This window comes from Tamandua tetradactyla, chromosome 20 (genome assembly GCF_023851605.1).
Source record: "Tamandua tetradactyla isolate mTamTet1 chromosome 20, mTamTet1.pri, whole genome shotgun sequence".
In the NCBI taxonomy this organism is placed as follows: domain Eukaryota; kingdom Metazoa; phylum Chordata; class Mammalia; order Pilosa; family Myrmecophagidae; genus Tamandua; species Tamandua tetradactyla.
This window is the reverse complement of record NC_135346.1, coordinates 26,355,961-26,371,555: the sequence shown is the minus strand read 5'-3', so window position 1 is coordinate 26,371,555 and position 15,595 is coordinate 26,355,961. Positions and strand designations below refer to the sequence as shown.

The window sequence follows — 15,595 nt, the reverse complement described above, 5'->3', positions numbered from 1 at the left end:
GGGAGAAGGACTTTACCTCTTACCTTTATACCACCATTCTACCTCTTCAACCCATCTTTTCAGACCCAACCTGATGCCCATTTCCTTTACCAGCCTTCTTTTTCCATCGTTGGTCCCTTCCCAAAACCCTACTGTGAAAGTCAGCAGGGGGTACACGATGTCATTATTTCACAGGTGTTAGTCCTGTTTTCTATACTGGGTTGTAACCGTCTGTAGCAGGTCCCACATCTCATGCTTCTCTGATGTTCATCTCAGTGACTATCTCACATTATTGGTCATTTACTGGGTCCTGGGTCCTGGCAGTGGTGCCTAGTGCTGTGCTTGCAAATGAAATCATAAAGAGGATACAAAGAGGAGCTGTTGTAGGTGGTGCAGGGGTCAAAGGCCCTGAATCCAGAACCCTTGGCTTCCTCCCGCTCCAAGGAACCTCCAGCCCCCGAGGAACCTCCACCATATCCAGGGCTTTACAGAATAGTTTGCAAATTTTCAACTCGGTCAACCAAGTTTCAGTGTAGATACACCTGGGCTGGTTTGACTCCTCACTCTTTCTCTTACTTAGCTGTATACAGATTAAAAAGCTGCTCTGAGCTTCAGTTTCCCCCTCTGTAAAAAGGGGATAATAATATCTTCTTTGCAGGGTTAGTGTAAGGATTAGGTAAGATAATGCATGTAAAAAAAATCTCTGGCCTTATTAAATGCTTACTAAATCATAGTTATTGGTAACAATAATAAGACATTTGCTTTCTGAGTATTTGATCCTTATTGAATTGTTACTTACTCAGTCTAAAGAATCTTACTCATCCTCAGGTGAAGAAAAGCCGGTGTCAGGGTGAGGACATGGGTGAGTTTGGGATTAGGAGGGGAATCAGTCTTGTCTTATACTCCAACCATGCCCTAAACCCACAATCGCCTGCCTTTTCATGAGGGTTTATCAATATTTAATTTGTGGTGTCAGTTGTGTAAACTGAGCATACCCCAGCACCAAGTTGAATTAATTATACTCAGGAGGAGAGAAAATAAAATGCCTTTTTCTCAGAGCCCCAAGCTTCTCGGGCTACACTGAATCCTGGTGTTCGCAGGGTGAAATTCCTGCTGATGGAGGACCCCGAGAAGAAGCTGAACCAGAAGAGTGACGACAAACCTCGGAAAGTGCGATTTAAAATCTCCTCCTCCTACAGCGGCCGAGTGTTGAAGCAGGTCTTTGAGGATGGGCAGGAATTAGAGTCACCTAAGGAGGAGTACCCTCACAGCTTTCTCCAAGAGTCCCTTGAACCAATGGATGGTGTTTATGGGTCTGGGGAAGCCCCCAAGCCCCAATTCTGCTCCCCTAAACTGACTGCTCAGAGGATCAGTGTGTTCAGGGAGGGCAGTGCCTACACTTTGGCGGGCAGCCAGCCTCTCTTCAATGACTTCAAGACCAGTGACCATAAGGTTGGTGTGTGCATGGTGTGTAAGCTTTAAGGCCAGGGCTTCCGAAAATGTGTTTAGAGAAACACCTCAATACTTTAGATTTGTTTTTCGTGCATGCTCGGCTACCAGCCAGAGCCACAGGTGCACCAAATAGGAAGCTGTTATTAGAATAATATTTCTGGGACAAAAACAATCTGCTTGTTGACTACTTATTAGGAAGTGCAATGAGCATATATAGCATTCAAATTCCATCCAAGGTAATAAATTGTTATTCGGTCTCTGCTGGGTTCTCTTGGTAAGTAAATTAGATTGCCTTTGGAGGTGTGGTGGTTTTGAGGTTGCCAGACAGCTGTTTTAGAAAATTATGCTGCAGTGGGTCATTCTGTCTTCTGAAAGTACTAAGTGTTTGAAGGTGTTCATTTTATTCCAATTATTCTGTGGCGGGTAATCTAGCTTGTGGTTTATCCACTTCTTGTTTGCTTGTTTGTTTTCCATCTTTTTAATCTCCTTTCTGCTGCCTGTTTCTTAGAATAATGCATGCATGTATGTATGTATATGGGCATGTTGCTTTTCCACTGCTCATTAGCATGAACACTGGGAGGTTGGAGTCCTGGGAAGAGATGGTAAAAAGCAAATCAATTAGGAGAGATATTACATGGGGGAGAAGTTTGAACTAATAGTTAAATTGAAGCTTGTATATTATCTGTGAACTTCAATTATTCTACATCCTCCCCCCACCGATACCATGGACAATGAAAAGCCCATGCATGATTTTCTTTTAAGCTAGAAGACCTAAAAAATAGTCACTGATTTCCAAAAACTAGTAGGAGAGGTGTATTTGCTTTCTACTTAAAGGGCTCATGAATGACTTTTTTTCTGGTTTTTTAGATTAAGTATAATTGTTTAACATACCAGGTTATTAATGAATAGCATACCAGGATATATTCTTATCTTTAAAATGTAAAATCCAGATAATTACACCCTAATCATTTTTGTTGTTAGTTTCCTAAGGGAACAGACAATATATCTATAGCAGGCAAATGTATTGGCTTTGTTGGCTTTGGTAAAAGTATAATTATGGACGTGTCTACATTTATCAGAGATAACACAGGTTTCTCTTTTTATTTTAAATGGGCCTGGAATTAACAACCCTTCACATTGGTGGAATGTCTTATGCATTACTAAGTGCTTTCACACATCATCTCATTGGAACTTTACAACATTGGGGAGAAAGGCAAAGTATGTTCATTCCCATTTTGCAGATGAGGAAAATTCAGTACAGCGCTGTTAAGGGACTCTACAAAACTACAGGACCTTCAGGTGCAGAGTCAGAGTAAGAACTCTGGTCTTCTGATTCAGCATGCTTTTTTGCCCTGGGGGATGCTCCCTTTTAGATAGTAAAGTTATTATATAAAAATAATGATGATAATAATGATGATGATAAAAATGTCTACCATTTTTTGGGGTGCTTATTATGTCCTAGCTACTTAGCTATGTCTTAAAGTATTTCTGTGTTTCTTTAAAAAAAAACTTTTTTGATTGTATAATATAACATACATACAAAGCAAAGAAAGAAGAAAGCAATAGTTTTCAAAGCACTCCTCTACAAGTAGTTAAAGGACAGGTTCCAGAGTTTGTCATGGGCTACCATACCATCACCTCATATTTTTCCTTCTAGTTGCTCCAGAATATAGGAGGCTGGAAGGAATAAAATATATATTTTTATCATCATAGTAGATTATTTTTTCTTTTTTTGTGAAAAATAACATAAATACAAAAAAGTAATAAATTTTCAAAGCACAGCACAACAATTAGTTCTAGAACAGACTTCAGAGTTTGGTATGGGTTACAATTCCACAATTTTAGGTTTTTATAAAGTATTTCTAAGTATATTTTACTTGTAGCTCCAGAATTCCCAAAGTTGTAGTTACTACAAATCTTATACAAGGCCACAATAGATAATATTGGAATGCTTGACCTCCATAAGTTATGTGTCAAATTTGGCACCTCTTTAAATGTATGATTCAACAGGGACCAGCAAAATTCTTCTACAAAACCAGATAAATGAGCGTTCATGGAAGCAGGGCTCAGTCGGTTAAAATATAGCACTCTAGGGGCCTTACTAAAGGTTTGATTCCTGCTTAGCTCTATTATCCTTGTTTTCTGTATTGCTTGATCAAATGCCAGACCCCAATCTTAGCTGGTCTTTGATTATGAGAGTAGCCAGGATGGAGTGCTGCAGTCCACCCTCTGAAAGAAATTATCAAAATGGTATTTATGAAAAGCAAAGCAAATAAACCTGGGAAGTCATGATTTTGCAATGGTGATTCCAACTGTAAAATAAATGCTGGCTATTAGGCCACATTTGGTAGCAGTTAAGCACAATTATTAAAAGTAAAAGTTCTGATGGCCAAACCTGGGCTTGATTTCTTATTCCACTCACTTATTATATGTGCTTGGGCCAATCACTTAAAGTTTCTGAGCTTCAAAGTCATAAGGATAACAAAAGTATCTACTTAAGGTGGTCGTGTGGTGATTAAAAAGGATGATACATAAAAAGCAGTTAGGATATCCCTAGCACATTGTAAGTGTGCAGTAAATCCTAGCTACAATTGCAACAATGACCAGATTCTTATCAAAGAAACCACTGAATCTTTTAATTTCATGTTGTGGAGGAAGAAAATGCTTAGAAACAACTGAAATATTTCAAGGAATTGAAATCAGTTAAGTTTATAAGTTTCATGGTATAAGGCAAGGGAAGAGGAAGGGGGTAACATTTACCAAACACCTACTTTATACGTATTACCTAATTTCATCTTACGACAATTCTGTGAGAGAGGGTTTGACAGATTGGAAAAACAGGAGCTCATGGGGGTTAAATAACTTGCAAATATCCCACAGCTGTCAAACAACATTTGAATGAAAATTGAATTCAGGTCTGTCTGCCTCCAAAGCCCATTGAGTTTCTAGGAACCAACATGGCATTCCTGCATGTAAAAACTGAGCAGTGGAAAGGTTCAATGGAGCCTGAACAGCTATCTCTAGGCACATTGCTGCTGTCGCCAGGGTATTTATAGATACCCCACTGCATATGATGCTATGCTGGGAGGACCATCCTACCCTCTGTAATGTAAGAGTGGGTGTTCCTCTTGGGCAATTGGATGTAACCAGATAATGTGAAGTATAGTTACACCCAGCAAGTGTCCTCAGACACAGCAAGAACTTGGCTGTCAAGGTGACTGAATTTTAAGGACACCTTACAGGTGATTTGGGACCCTTCTTCCTTGGAGTATATTAAAAACAAATTTACTATACTGGGGGTCTCAGACTTTGACCAGCTTAGAGGCAGGGAGTTGGACCAGGTGATCTCAGATCAGATTCTTTTTACCATGTTGCAAGTTTTGTGTTTAAAAGATCAGTTCTAGATGCGAAAAAGCTCCCTAGTAACTGAACCTGTTCAGCCATTACTGGAAGTAGAAATAGAACCTTCCAAAAGTTCCACCATCCTTATCTTCTGATGTTCAGAAACTGATAGTCCAGAGTGTGAAATAGGAATCCAGTGTGCATAAAACAATAGGGAATGGAAGCTGCCACATGATCCCTTGAAGAGAGGGAGAGAAGACAGGGCCAGGTAGGAAGCTTTTGGCTTAATAAATAATTTTTGAAAATTCCACAGGTGTTTCAGGGAAAGGACCTGAATGTTAAAGTTCTACTCAAGCCAGGTCCTGACAATGTAGGAAGGCTTTAAACATGAGACTGCTTAATTATAGCTTCTAAATAGGTTTGGTTTATGTAGTCCTATAAGCAGGGCAGAATATATTTCCTTCCAAGAAATTTACTTGCATAGTATGGTTGCGATTGCATGTAGAAGACGATCTTAATTAATAACAGTAGCAACAACACCCACCATTTGCATAGTATTTTCAGCTTTTGCAAACCCTGTTTCATATATTCTTCTTTGCAGCTCCTCTCAGAAGTTAATATGATTAGCCTCAGAAATGAGGGTCCAAATATTTAACCACAAGGACATTGCCCAATCAGCATGGAAGTTGGCAGAGTCCTGGGGCAGGGTCCTGAGACTTGCGGTCTTAAGTATTAACCCTTAAATTACTGGGTGATGGATTTAGAGTCTGTCCGAGGAGAGGCTGGGTAATAGGAGGGCACTCAGGGGTCTCAGGACAGCACCTATTTACCAACCAGTACACAAGTTTTCCAAAATGTTAATAACAAATGTGACTTTGGTGGTGCCTGTCAGATGGATGACAGCCCATTTGCAGATGAGTAAACTGAGGTTCAGAGAGGTTAAATGACTCTCCTCTATCACACAATAGGCAGACAGTAGAGTTGGGATCCAATGCTATTTCCCTCAAAGCTGTCCTAACTCTGGGTGAAACTATGCATTTTTGGTCAAGTAATCCCTAACCATTGACTTGCCATGCCACTCTATTACAGTATTCTCCAAATTTATTCCTCAGCAAAGATTAAGTAACACATGGTAAATCTGTACAAGGGAACATAAACTATTAATAATTATGCTATAGAAGTATCCTTATTGACAAAAAAGATTTTCATACCATATGGATGATGGAAAAAAACAGGTTATGAATGAATACATGCATTATGATCCTATTATTATTATTTTTTTTGAAGGAACAAGAAATCTTTTGAGTAGTGTGGTTTAGGTAGTAAAAATATGGGCTTTAGAGCAAAACAGACTTAGGTTCAAATCCAAGCCACAGACATTGCATAATTCTATAACCTTGGTAAGGCACTTAATCCCACTGCGATGCAGTCTCCTCACCTGTTAAATGTGGAAATCGTAGCATCTACTTCTCAGGAATGTTGGGAGAATTAACTGAAGTTATGTTTATAAAATGCTCAGCATGATGTCTGACACACAAAAAGTGCCCATAAATGGTATCTACTATTATTATTATTTAAGTATAGAAATTTTTGGAGAGATTTTTATCCCCCACTCCCAACCCCGAATTTATTTTCTTTGCCTTTATTAAGCACCCATGCCCAGCCCTACATCAGATACAATGGTAGGTAGTAGGAATTGAAACCCTGGGCTCTGCTCTCCAGAATCTTACACTGTAGTTACATGACTCGTTCAGCTTTGGTTGGCTGGCATCAACATGAAGAAGGAAGCTAGATTTCAGTGGCTTCCAGGGAGAGCAAGCAAACCATGGAAAGAACTGTAGCTCTGGAGTCCAACCAGCTCACAAGGACTGGGTGGTGGAAGCTCCTTGCTCTCCTATTTACTAGGCTATATTTAGTGATTGATGGTGAAGGTTCTCTGCTCATTTTCCATTTCTCTAGCCCCCACCTATTATAGATTTTGGAAAGATAATCATCTACACGAATAACCTGAAAATCATCCGAACCCCAATGGACAAGAGAGATTTCATGAGGAAAATTTTCCAGAAGGAAGAGGAGGCTGAGGAAGAGCCTCTCATGAGCAAAGAAGAAAACTATGGAAACAACAACCAGAACGATGGAACTTTGCCAGAGACAGAAAGCACGTTCTCCCACAACCAAAATGCACAGGTGCGTCAGGGTGGCCTTGCCGTGCCCTTGTGCTGGCCCTCCCCCAGCGTTTTTTTCTGATTTTTTTTTTTGCATGGACAGGCTCTGGGAATCAAACCCTGGTCTCTGGCATGGCAGGCGAGAACTCTGCCACTGAGCCCCCATTGCACCACCTCACCCAGGGTTTTAATGGTGCCTTACATAAGTGGGGAAAAGAAGATTATTAATACTTAGATGGTAAAGATGTTAGTTTATTTTAAAGTTTATTTTATTTGAAAGGTGCTTTTTAAACAGTGGTTATAAATCTGTCATTCAAATACTCATAATTACAATTTTTTTTTGGCTGACTTCTTCTGAGATCTGATTAGATATTTGTTTTCACTTTGCAATGTGGCTTGACCAATTTGTTCTAAAGGTGCAAAAATCAGTGAACAAATGAGTGTGCCACCATCAACCCTACTGAGTTACTACCACTCAGTTGGCTTACTCTAGGCCCCTGAGGTCTTATAACTAGCTAGTCATTTGTCTAATGACTGCCTGACTGAGCGAGGGTGCCGTGTCAACTAGTTTACTAAAAATTGCTATAGCAATTGCTTTTTATATTAAAATTTAAATTCATGCTTAGTTTTAGATAAAAGTACTATAAAATACAAGTTCTGGTGATTTCTTCCTTACAGCCTTCAGAGGTGTGTAGTCCCCCCTTGGAAGCTGTTGCTCCGGCAGCTCACTGTATGCACAGGGAAAGGAGGGTTAGTTATTAGTTCATGGTGTAGGGTTTGCAGGGGAGAGAAGCAATTTTATTCAATGTAAGGTATGAGATTAAAAGCTTAGGTAGGTGCAGAAATGAATTTTCTCCCTCTTTGGAGTCCATCTTTTGGGACTTAAGGCTTTCTGTGGGATGCACTCTCACCTCCTATGGGTTGACGTGACAAAAGGGACAGGGGCATCCTCCCATTTGAGAGATACCCTCAGCCTGAGAGGGTTTAGAGGATAGGACCAAGATAGTCGCGGCCCAGTTTTAAGTGTAGGCTTTAGGCCAGAGGTGTCAAAGTCATTATTATCTCATCTCTCTCACCTCACAAATCCACTGACTCTCAACAACCACCCTCATTCTTTCCACTCCAACAACACTGACCATCTCATATGATCCTAGCTCTTTCCTGCTACAGGCTAATTCCCTCTGTCTGGAATGTTCCCCGGATCCTCTCCCCTTTGCCATCAGCCCCTCCGGTCTGTGCACAGGCATCACTTCCTCTGAGAAAATTTCCCTGGTCTCCATGGGGATGAAATGCCCTATATGGACCTGTGAGAGCACCGCACACCCCTTCTCATGTTGCCTTCTTAGATAAATCTGCGTGATTATTTGCTGAATGTTTGCTACCCACTGGCACGTCTCATCCTTGAGGGCCTGGGCCAAGGTTATGTCGGGCACTATATTGTAGGTCCAATTAAAAAAAAAAAGAAAGAGCCCAGAATATAATGGTTGTTTAGTATTAGTTAAATCTCTGTGGAAAGACTTTCGGAATTTGGGACCAGAGTGCCAGCTGGTAATGTAACCAGTGCCCTGCTGGCAATGGTGCCAGCTGAGCCCCAATCCAGGTTCGTTAGTCTTGACACTAAAAGAATTTAGAGACAAGAGGGCCAGTGGGAATAAGCAGTAAAGTTTATTAGAGACAAGGAGAGAGAATACCCGTTAGAGAGTTAACGCTGATGTGCCCAAAGAAGGGACAGGCACTTCTGGAGCGGGTTAGCTTGTTTTACAGGAAAGTTTTACTGGTGGCAGATTTCCATAGTAACTTTGAATATAAGGTGTCTTCTTTGTTCTAGGATGAGACAGCTAGCGACATTTGTGGTTTGTTGTCACATACCTAAAATTTGTCTTTGGGCAGATGGTTAGCAATCTTTATGACCCTATGCTTTTTGTCATTAACTAAGAGTTTCTTTTGGGCCCAGAATTTTACAAGCTTTTATGATTTGGGGAGGTTTGGGAGCTTTAGGGGAAATTTTTGTCCCAGGAAGTATGCAGTTGAAGTTTGCAGTTTACATTAGTTTCTTTGGAACTAGATAAGAAGCAAGGAACTTGCAGTGGTCCTATTTTATCCTGCTTCAGTAAGAAGTATTCCGCCTTTGCTCTCTTGTTTTCTTCTTAGTACTGTTAAGAAATAGGAATGGCAGTAGGCAGAAGACTGAACATGTGGATCCAAAGCATTAAAATGCCCCTTTAAAATGCTTTAATTCTATTATTTCTCATACCATATCGTAACTTGTACGAGCATATATTTTCAGAAGAGGGCCAGAAAGGATAAAATGCAGGTCTCTGCAGGCCTGAATGAAAAGGCAACAGCAGGTCTTATATACAATTTCCTTTAAATTCAATTTGGAGATACCCGTGGTTTTTTTAGCTGTAATGCCATAAACTAGGACAGAGGTGTGCAGCAGAAGGTTGCTATGAAAGGTTATACATCATTGCCCATTCTTTGAACTCTGCTTTAAATTGTTGTTTGTTTGCCCAATCCTTCATGCAGTAAATGCTTGGACAAGTTTTATTCTAAAAGAGAGGGCCAAAGAACATCAAGGGGCGTCTTCTGAAAAAGAAACTCTTTGTTCTGCTTAATGGAACAGGGAGCAGTAGGAACCTTGATGAAAAAGCAGGGCAAGGCTGAAAGCCAGGCTGTGCTTGAACTTCTATATTAATTATAAAAAAAAAGGAGGAGAATAATCATACTGAAGCATTCAGTGAGATATGGAAGGGGAAAAAAAATGTTTCTCTGCTCAGTGGATGTGGTGCCGTAAATCACCTGGGCCTGTTTATGCTTTATGCAGTCCCATCTTTGAAATAATAGTAATAGAAACAACAATAGCAACGATAGCTGCCGCTTATTGTATTAGGCACCTTGCCCAGTGCTTTGCATGCAGTTACCCATTTAATCCTCACAAGGACCCTCTGACGTAGGTGCTGTTATTTGTCCCATTCTTCAGCTGGAAAAGCTGAGGCAGCTGGAGAAGCTGAGGCTCAGAGAGGTTAAGTAACTTGCCAGAGAGTAGTAGGGTCAAGATATGCAAACTCAGGTCCATCTGGCTACCAGTCTCACAATCATAACCTCTTTGCACTGCAACCTCTAGCTTGGTGCTACTGGTCACCATCTTTGGAGTCCCACAAGCCTTGGAGTCTGCCATGAAAGCTAAGGCCCCTCTCCGTGGTCATGGAGCTGGTAAAAGGTGCGCTGGGTGGACCTGTCGGATTCTACAACATGAGTTGTACTCTACAACCAGGCTCGATGTCTTCCCACTAAGTCTGCACTGCGGAGAATTTGAAACAAAACCTTTCTGAACATGGGCACTAGAGCCTTATGCCAGGGATACCTTGTATAGAGTAGGGGCTTAACGTTTGTTAAGTTAATTGAATGATTAAAAAGAAGATGTTGAGTGTAAGTGGTTGAAAGAAGGTTGGTAACTGAGGGCAAGAATGGAAACTCCTGTGGAAACACTAATAATGCCCCCTATGATCATGTGAGATAAGATACAATCTGATTGATTATTTGCTCTCATTCTACAGCAAGCTTGCCACATCATTTCATTAATCTCTGAAAATCTGACCCAGCATTTTATGCAATTGAATTTTTGGATCATATATATAATATTATGGTGGGATTTTGCTGTGCTTTCTTTGGCAATCTGTTTTGGCACAAAACAATCTTTCTTGGGAATAGCTGTTGGGCAACTCCAGTGAAGGCCCACGTGCATAGTGGTTAGCAGCAGGAACTCTGGGGGGCAATTCCCTGTGTGATCTTTGGCAAATTTCACTGAGATCACATACAAAATATAAAGCATTATGGATTTGGCAGAAAAAATGGACATGGCACTTTGCTTTAAGAATATTTTGGCAAGCATATTTAGTTTGAATACTTAAGGGAAGAAACTATTTTCCCATTGTTTACATATTAAGATGTCAACTATCAATAAAATGTTAACAAAAGGGTGAAAAGATATCCTTTGAGCTTTTGTCAGTTGAGTAATCACTTCCATTCCTTAAATCCAGAATAAATAAAATGTATTGCCCTCTTAGGTACTTTGCTGCATGATGGACCTATTTTCAGAACTTATGCCTCCCTTTTCAGAGATTATTTTTTATTCTTAGGTTGTAAAAGAAAGATGTGTTACTTGGGTAGAGCTACCCGATGGTCCTCAGCTGTTTTGTTAAGTTCCTAGAATTTAAGATCAGGAAGGGCTCTCCAGACATTGTTGTTTGGTTTTTTTAGTCAATGAGAAAATATACAAAAAATAATATTGTGCCTTGGGATGACAGGGAAGCTATGGAGCAGAGGCATTGGCCCAGGGGGCTTCCTGTCACCTCAGTGGAGTATGAGATGTGCCTTACTGGGGCAGTTGTGGAAGCCATGGGAGGGGCCCCTAGTCCAGAAAGCCCTCCTGGGTGAAGTGCAGCTAGGCTGGCATCTGAGAACAAGTAGGAGTTGGCTGGGTTGAGAGTAGTGAAAGCCTGTGGGAGACGGAGTGCAGAGAGGCCTTAGGACACGAGCCTGATCTAAGAAGAGTCCACATTTGAATCAGGTAAGGAGATGGGTTTTATCTTGAGCTTTTTATCTGGAGGACAAGTGTTCATTAAAGAGTTTGCAGGAGTGAGTTCATTCATGTGTTTACTCCACAAAACGCATTATGAGCACCTTCTATGGGCCAAGCACTCAGAAGGCACCGGAATGAGATTGGCATCAATGGGGAGAACATCCCACAAGACCAGAGGCAGGGGCGAAATCACACTTAATTCATGCCAGATGTTGGAGGACAACCAGACTAGGATTGTGGTTGTGGGAATGGAGAAAACTGGACGGATTTGAGAAATGCTTGGAAGGTGAACTGGACAGGCAGGACTCAATGCTGGACTCATCTGCTATTGATCGGGTATCACTCTTATTTTCTGGAAGGTTCCCAATCTATATAGGTCAGTAAAAACATTGCCAATTTCCTTGAAATGTCTTAGGGAAGAGGAAGACAATAATCAAGGGGCATTTTATGGAGAGTGGGAGTAGAGGACAGGAGACTTATTGGCAACACTTAGAGGTGAACTAACTTTTATGGGGAATGTGCCAGTATACTATGGCATTTACATCTACTCTCTCATTTAATATCCCACTACCAGAGAGATAAGCATTATCATTCCCATTTCACAGATAAATAAATTGAGACTTAAGGGAATTATCCAAGATGCACAGCTGATGTTAGAGGCAGGCCTCGATGTCACACGGTTGACTCACGAGTTCAGAGCTCTCCATCTTGGGGCCTTAGCCCAGCTCTGGAAGAGAATAAAGTGCTGCAAGAACTCAGAGGTGAGCTTCGAAGGATTCTAACATCGAGTCACTCATTTGCTCAATTTCTTAGGCACACAAAACAATCTTTCTTGGGAATAACTGTTGGGCAACTCCAGTGAAGGCCCATGTGCATAGTGGTTAGCAGCAGGAGCTCTGGGGGGCAACTCCCTGCGATCCAAACTGGCCTCCCTGTCTTCCAAGTGGTGGGATCTTTGGCAAATTTTTTGACATTGCAGCAGATTTGATGAGTTGACATACAGAAAGCTCTTAGGACAGTGCTCGGCACCTACCAGGCTGCTATAAGTGTTCACTATTAGTATATGGCAATGAGGAAGACAAAGTCCTTGCCCTTGCAGAGCTTACAGAACCATCATGTCAGATGCGACAAGGGCAATGAAGAAGGTAAAGCTGCAGAATGCAAGAAGTGGCAGCCGGGCATGCTGTCTTAGAGATATCCCCAGGAAAATCCTCTGCGATAAAATTGCTGTGGTTACTCCAGGCTGTTAGTTAGTACCCTTACTCGCATTTGTGGGAAGGGTTTTACTCTAATTCTACTCTGGCCTTTGTTGCAGCTCAGGGCTGTTTTGACCTGCATGTGAGTGATGGACTTGAACTGCTGCTGTAACTAAACCCTGAAATGTTTCTTGCAGGAAGGGGAGCTTCCCGAGGACAACTGTTTTCACTGCCGAGGGTCGGGCAGTGCCACCTGCTCTCTGTGCCATGGCAGCAAGTTCTCCATGCTGGCCAACAGATTTAAGGAGTCCTACCGGGCACTGAGGTGTCCTGCCTGCAATGAGAATGGTCTGCAGCCTTGCCAGATTTGCAATCAATAGCCCGAGGCTTCTGCATGTCTGCTTCTCTCGCCCCTCCCCAACATTTCTAATAAACTGCTGCCGCCTCCTCCTGCATCCCCCAGCAAGGAAGCCACCATGGCTGCCATCCCTTCCATCCCTGGCAAAACTCACTTACCTAATGACATTTCGTGAGGCTGGCAACATCTCCACGTGGGTCTAAGTGGCAGGGGCATTTTCAAATTAGAGTCTGCTTTGAAACTGGTTCTAAAATTATCCTTCCAGGAATGCGTGCATGTATCTCATTTGACTTAGCTCAGTTTTCTCCTTGCGCTAGTGAACAAATAAATGTATACTTCAGGCAGCAGATTGAAGTCATTTTCTGGTTGGGAGTTGTTTTGCAAAATTATGCAGTGAGAAAGGCGGGTTTCTGATGAATGGAAATCCTGTTGCTTATATGCATCCCAAATCCTTATTGGTTGAAATTGAATTTTTAATTAAACAGAAGAGGAAAGGGATACCCAATGCTGGACATGCCAGCAGTCCACTGCAAGCAAAACAGCATGTAAGTGCTTTGTACGAAGACGGGCAAGACGAGGAGGCCTTTCCTTTCAAAGTCCTGAGTCTCTCCTGTGTGATGTGCTTGGGTAATCATGCAAGCAGCAAGAAATAGTGCTTCTTAGGACTAGATGAAATAAGACATTTCTGCCTGCCTCTAGCTACTAAAGTTAGAAGCCAAGTCAAAGCTATTTATGACAAATTTGGTGCTTATGTATGTGCATGTTATGACTTCTTCCAGCCCCTGAGTTATTACCAAATAAATAAATCTATCTTAAGTCCAAGATCTAGTCATGATCTCTTCATAAAGACTGTGAATATTTAATAAGTTTCTATTGGAAACCTCTAAAAGAAAAACTAACCAAGGGTGCTTTTTAGAAAATTATGTTGCTACTGTCCATACTACATACCAAGGTTAATGCTTTCCTCCTAAAGTTCGTTATAAAGTTAGAAAAATACTTTTGTTAATGAACTTTTGTAGCTCTAATACCCACTACCCATGCCCCTTGAGAATAACACTGTAAAATCTCTTATGCATTGACGTGCATTGCTTTCTGTAATATTTTGATTTTCATAACTTAATAATTTTTCAAGATGTTTGTTACTCTCTGATATTCAGCAGTTAACATAATCCAAAACTGCAATGCTTTTCAGGCAATATAAATACTTCTAATAAAAAAGATTAAAGTTTTTGAAGCCCTGATTAATTTGCCTGTACTCTTGTAGCCAGGGTTAGGGTTTCTTGATTGAGCCCCCACGACATGCAGGATGCAGCCCTAGGAGCTTGATGTGCAGTGTTACCCAGATGGATGCCTTCTCTTTGATATCTCAGGGAAGTTGCAATTTAGTGGAGAAGTCCAATATATAACCACATAATTACAATAGCCTGTGAGAAATGCTAGGATAGGGGAATAATAGGTAGTGTTTGAAGCATGGAGAAGGAGAACCTAACATAGCCTCAATGGAATTAGGGAGGCTTCTCAGAAGAAGAGTTCAAGCAATGTTGGCCTTTTTCCCGTAGCCCATGCCTTTCAGAGCTTTTAATATTTTGCATTGTATATTCTATAATAAATGCATCTGGTAAGGATTACATTTCTGTATTGAGCACTGGGATACATCAGTTAACAAAACAGATAAAATCTCTGCCCCCCAGAGTTTACATTTCAGTGGGGGAATACACACATACACACACACAGACATATAATGTATAGTGTGTTAAAAAGTGATAAATGCTTTGAAGGAAAATAAAACAATGTGGATGATTGGGAAGGGTTACACTTTTAACTTAGTTTTCAGGGAAGGCATTATTGAGAAGATGCCAGCTAAGCAAAGGCCTGAAGGAGATGAGGGAATGAGCTGTGAAGGTACTTCTGGGTTAACATTATTCCAGGCAGAGGAAACAGCTAGTGCTAGACTCATAGGAGGGAGAGCCTGGCAATGGTTGAAGGACAGCAAAGGAGCCATGTGGCTGCAGCCCAGTGAAGTAAGAGGTCAAGTATTGGGGAAGTGAGGCTAGTGAGGAAAGGGTGGGGGTAGAGAAAGGAGAGAGGGGAGCATTCCCTGAAAGCTACTGTAAGAACTTTTGTGTTTATCGAGAGTGAGATACTGCTCTGGATAACATCTTTTTTCTGTCAGTCCCATCCATTTTCCTTTTATACTTGCTCTGACTGCTAGAGCAGGAACCCCGCAAACTCCATTGCCGACCCCCTCGCTACCAGCTTCCTGTTAGTTTCTACCAGGAGACTGCATGGTGGGAGGGAGGAAGAGGGCTTCCGCTTTTTACAGTCAGTTTCCTGGCAGCTTTAGGTGCATGGCAGCTGGGGCAGCTGGAAAAGCCAGCTCGGGCAGTTCGGTTCCAATTGTAGCCACTTCAGTGGCTGCGATTGCTGGCTCTGTGTACCACTGTTTTTCCTTTTGTTCCTGCAGCCTACAGGTGATGGTGGTTTCCTGCCATTACTAATCTTTGTGACCAGTTCTCTATAG

At 41.5% G+C, this 15,595-nt stretch overlaps 1 protein-coding gene across 1 annotated transcript; it reads left to right on the top strand.

Moving 5' to 3' along the window:
• Nucleotides 1-1,095: 1,095 nt before the first annotated feature.
• GRXCR2 (glutaredoxin and cysteine rich domain containing 2) lies at nucleotides 1,096-13,096 on the top strand. The gene is made up of 3 exons (XM_077138055.1): nucleotides 1,096-1,431; nucleotides 6,733-6,960; nucleotides 12,914-13,096. The coding sequence occupies exons 1-3, from the start codon at nucleotides 1,096-1,098 to the stop codon at nucleotides 13,094-13,096; spliced, it is 747 nt and encodes a 248-aa protein (XP_076994170.1).
• Nucleotides 13,097-15,595: the final 2,499 nt, after the last annotated feature.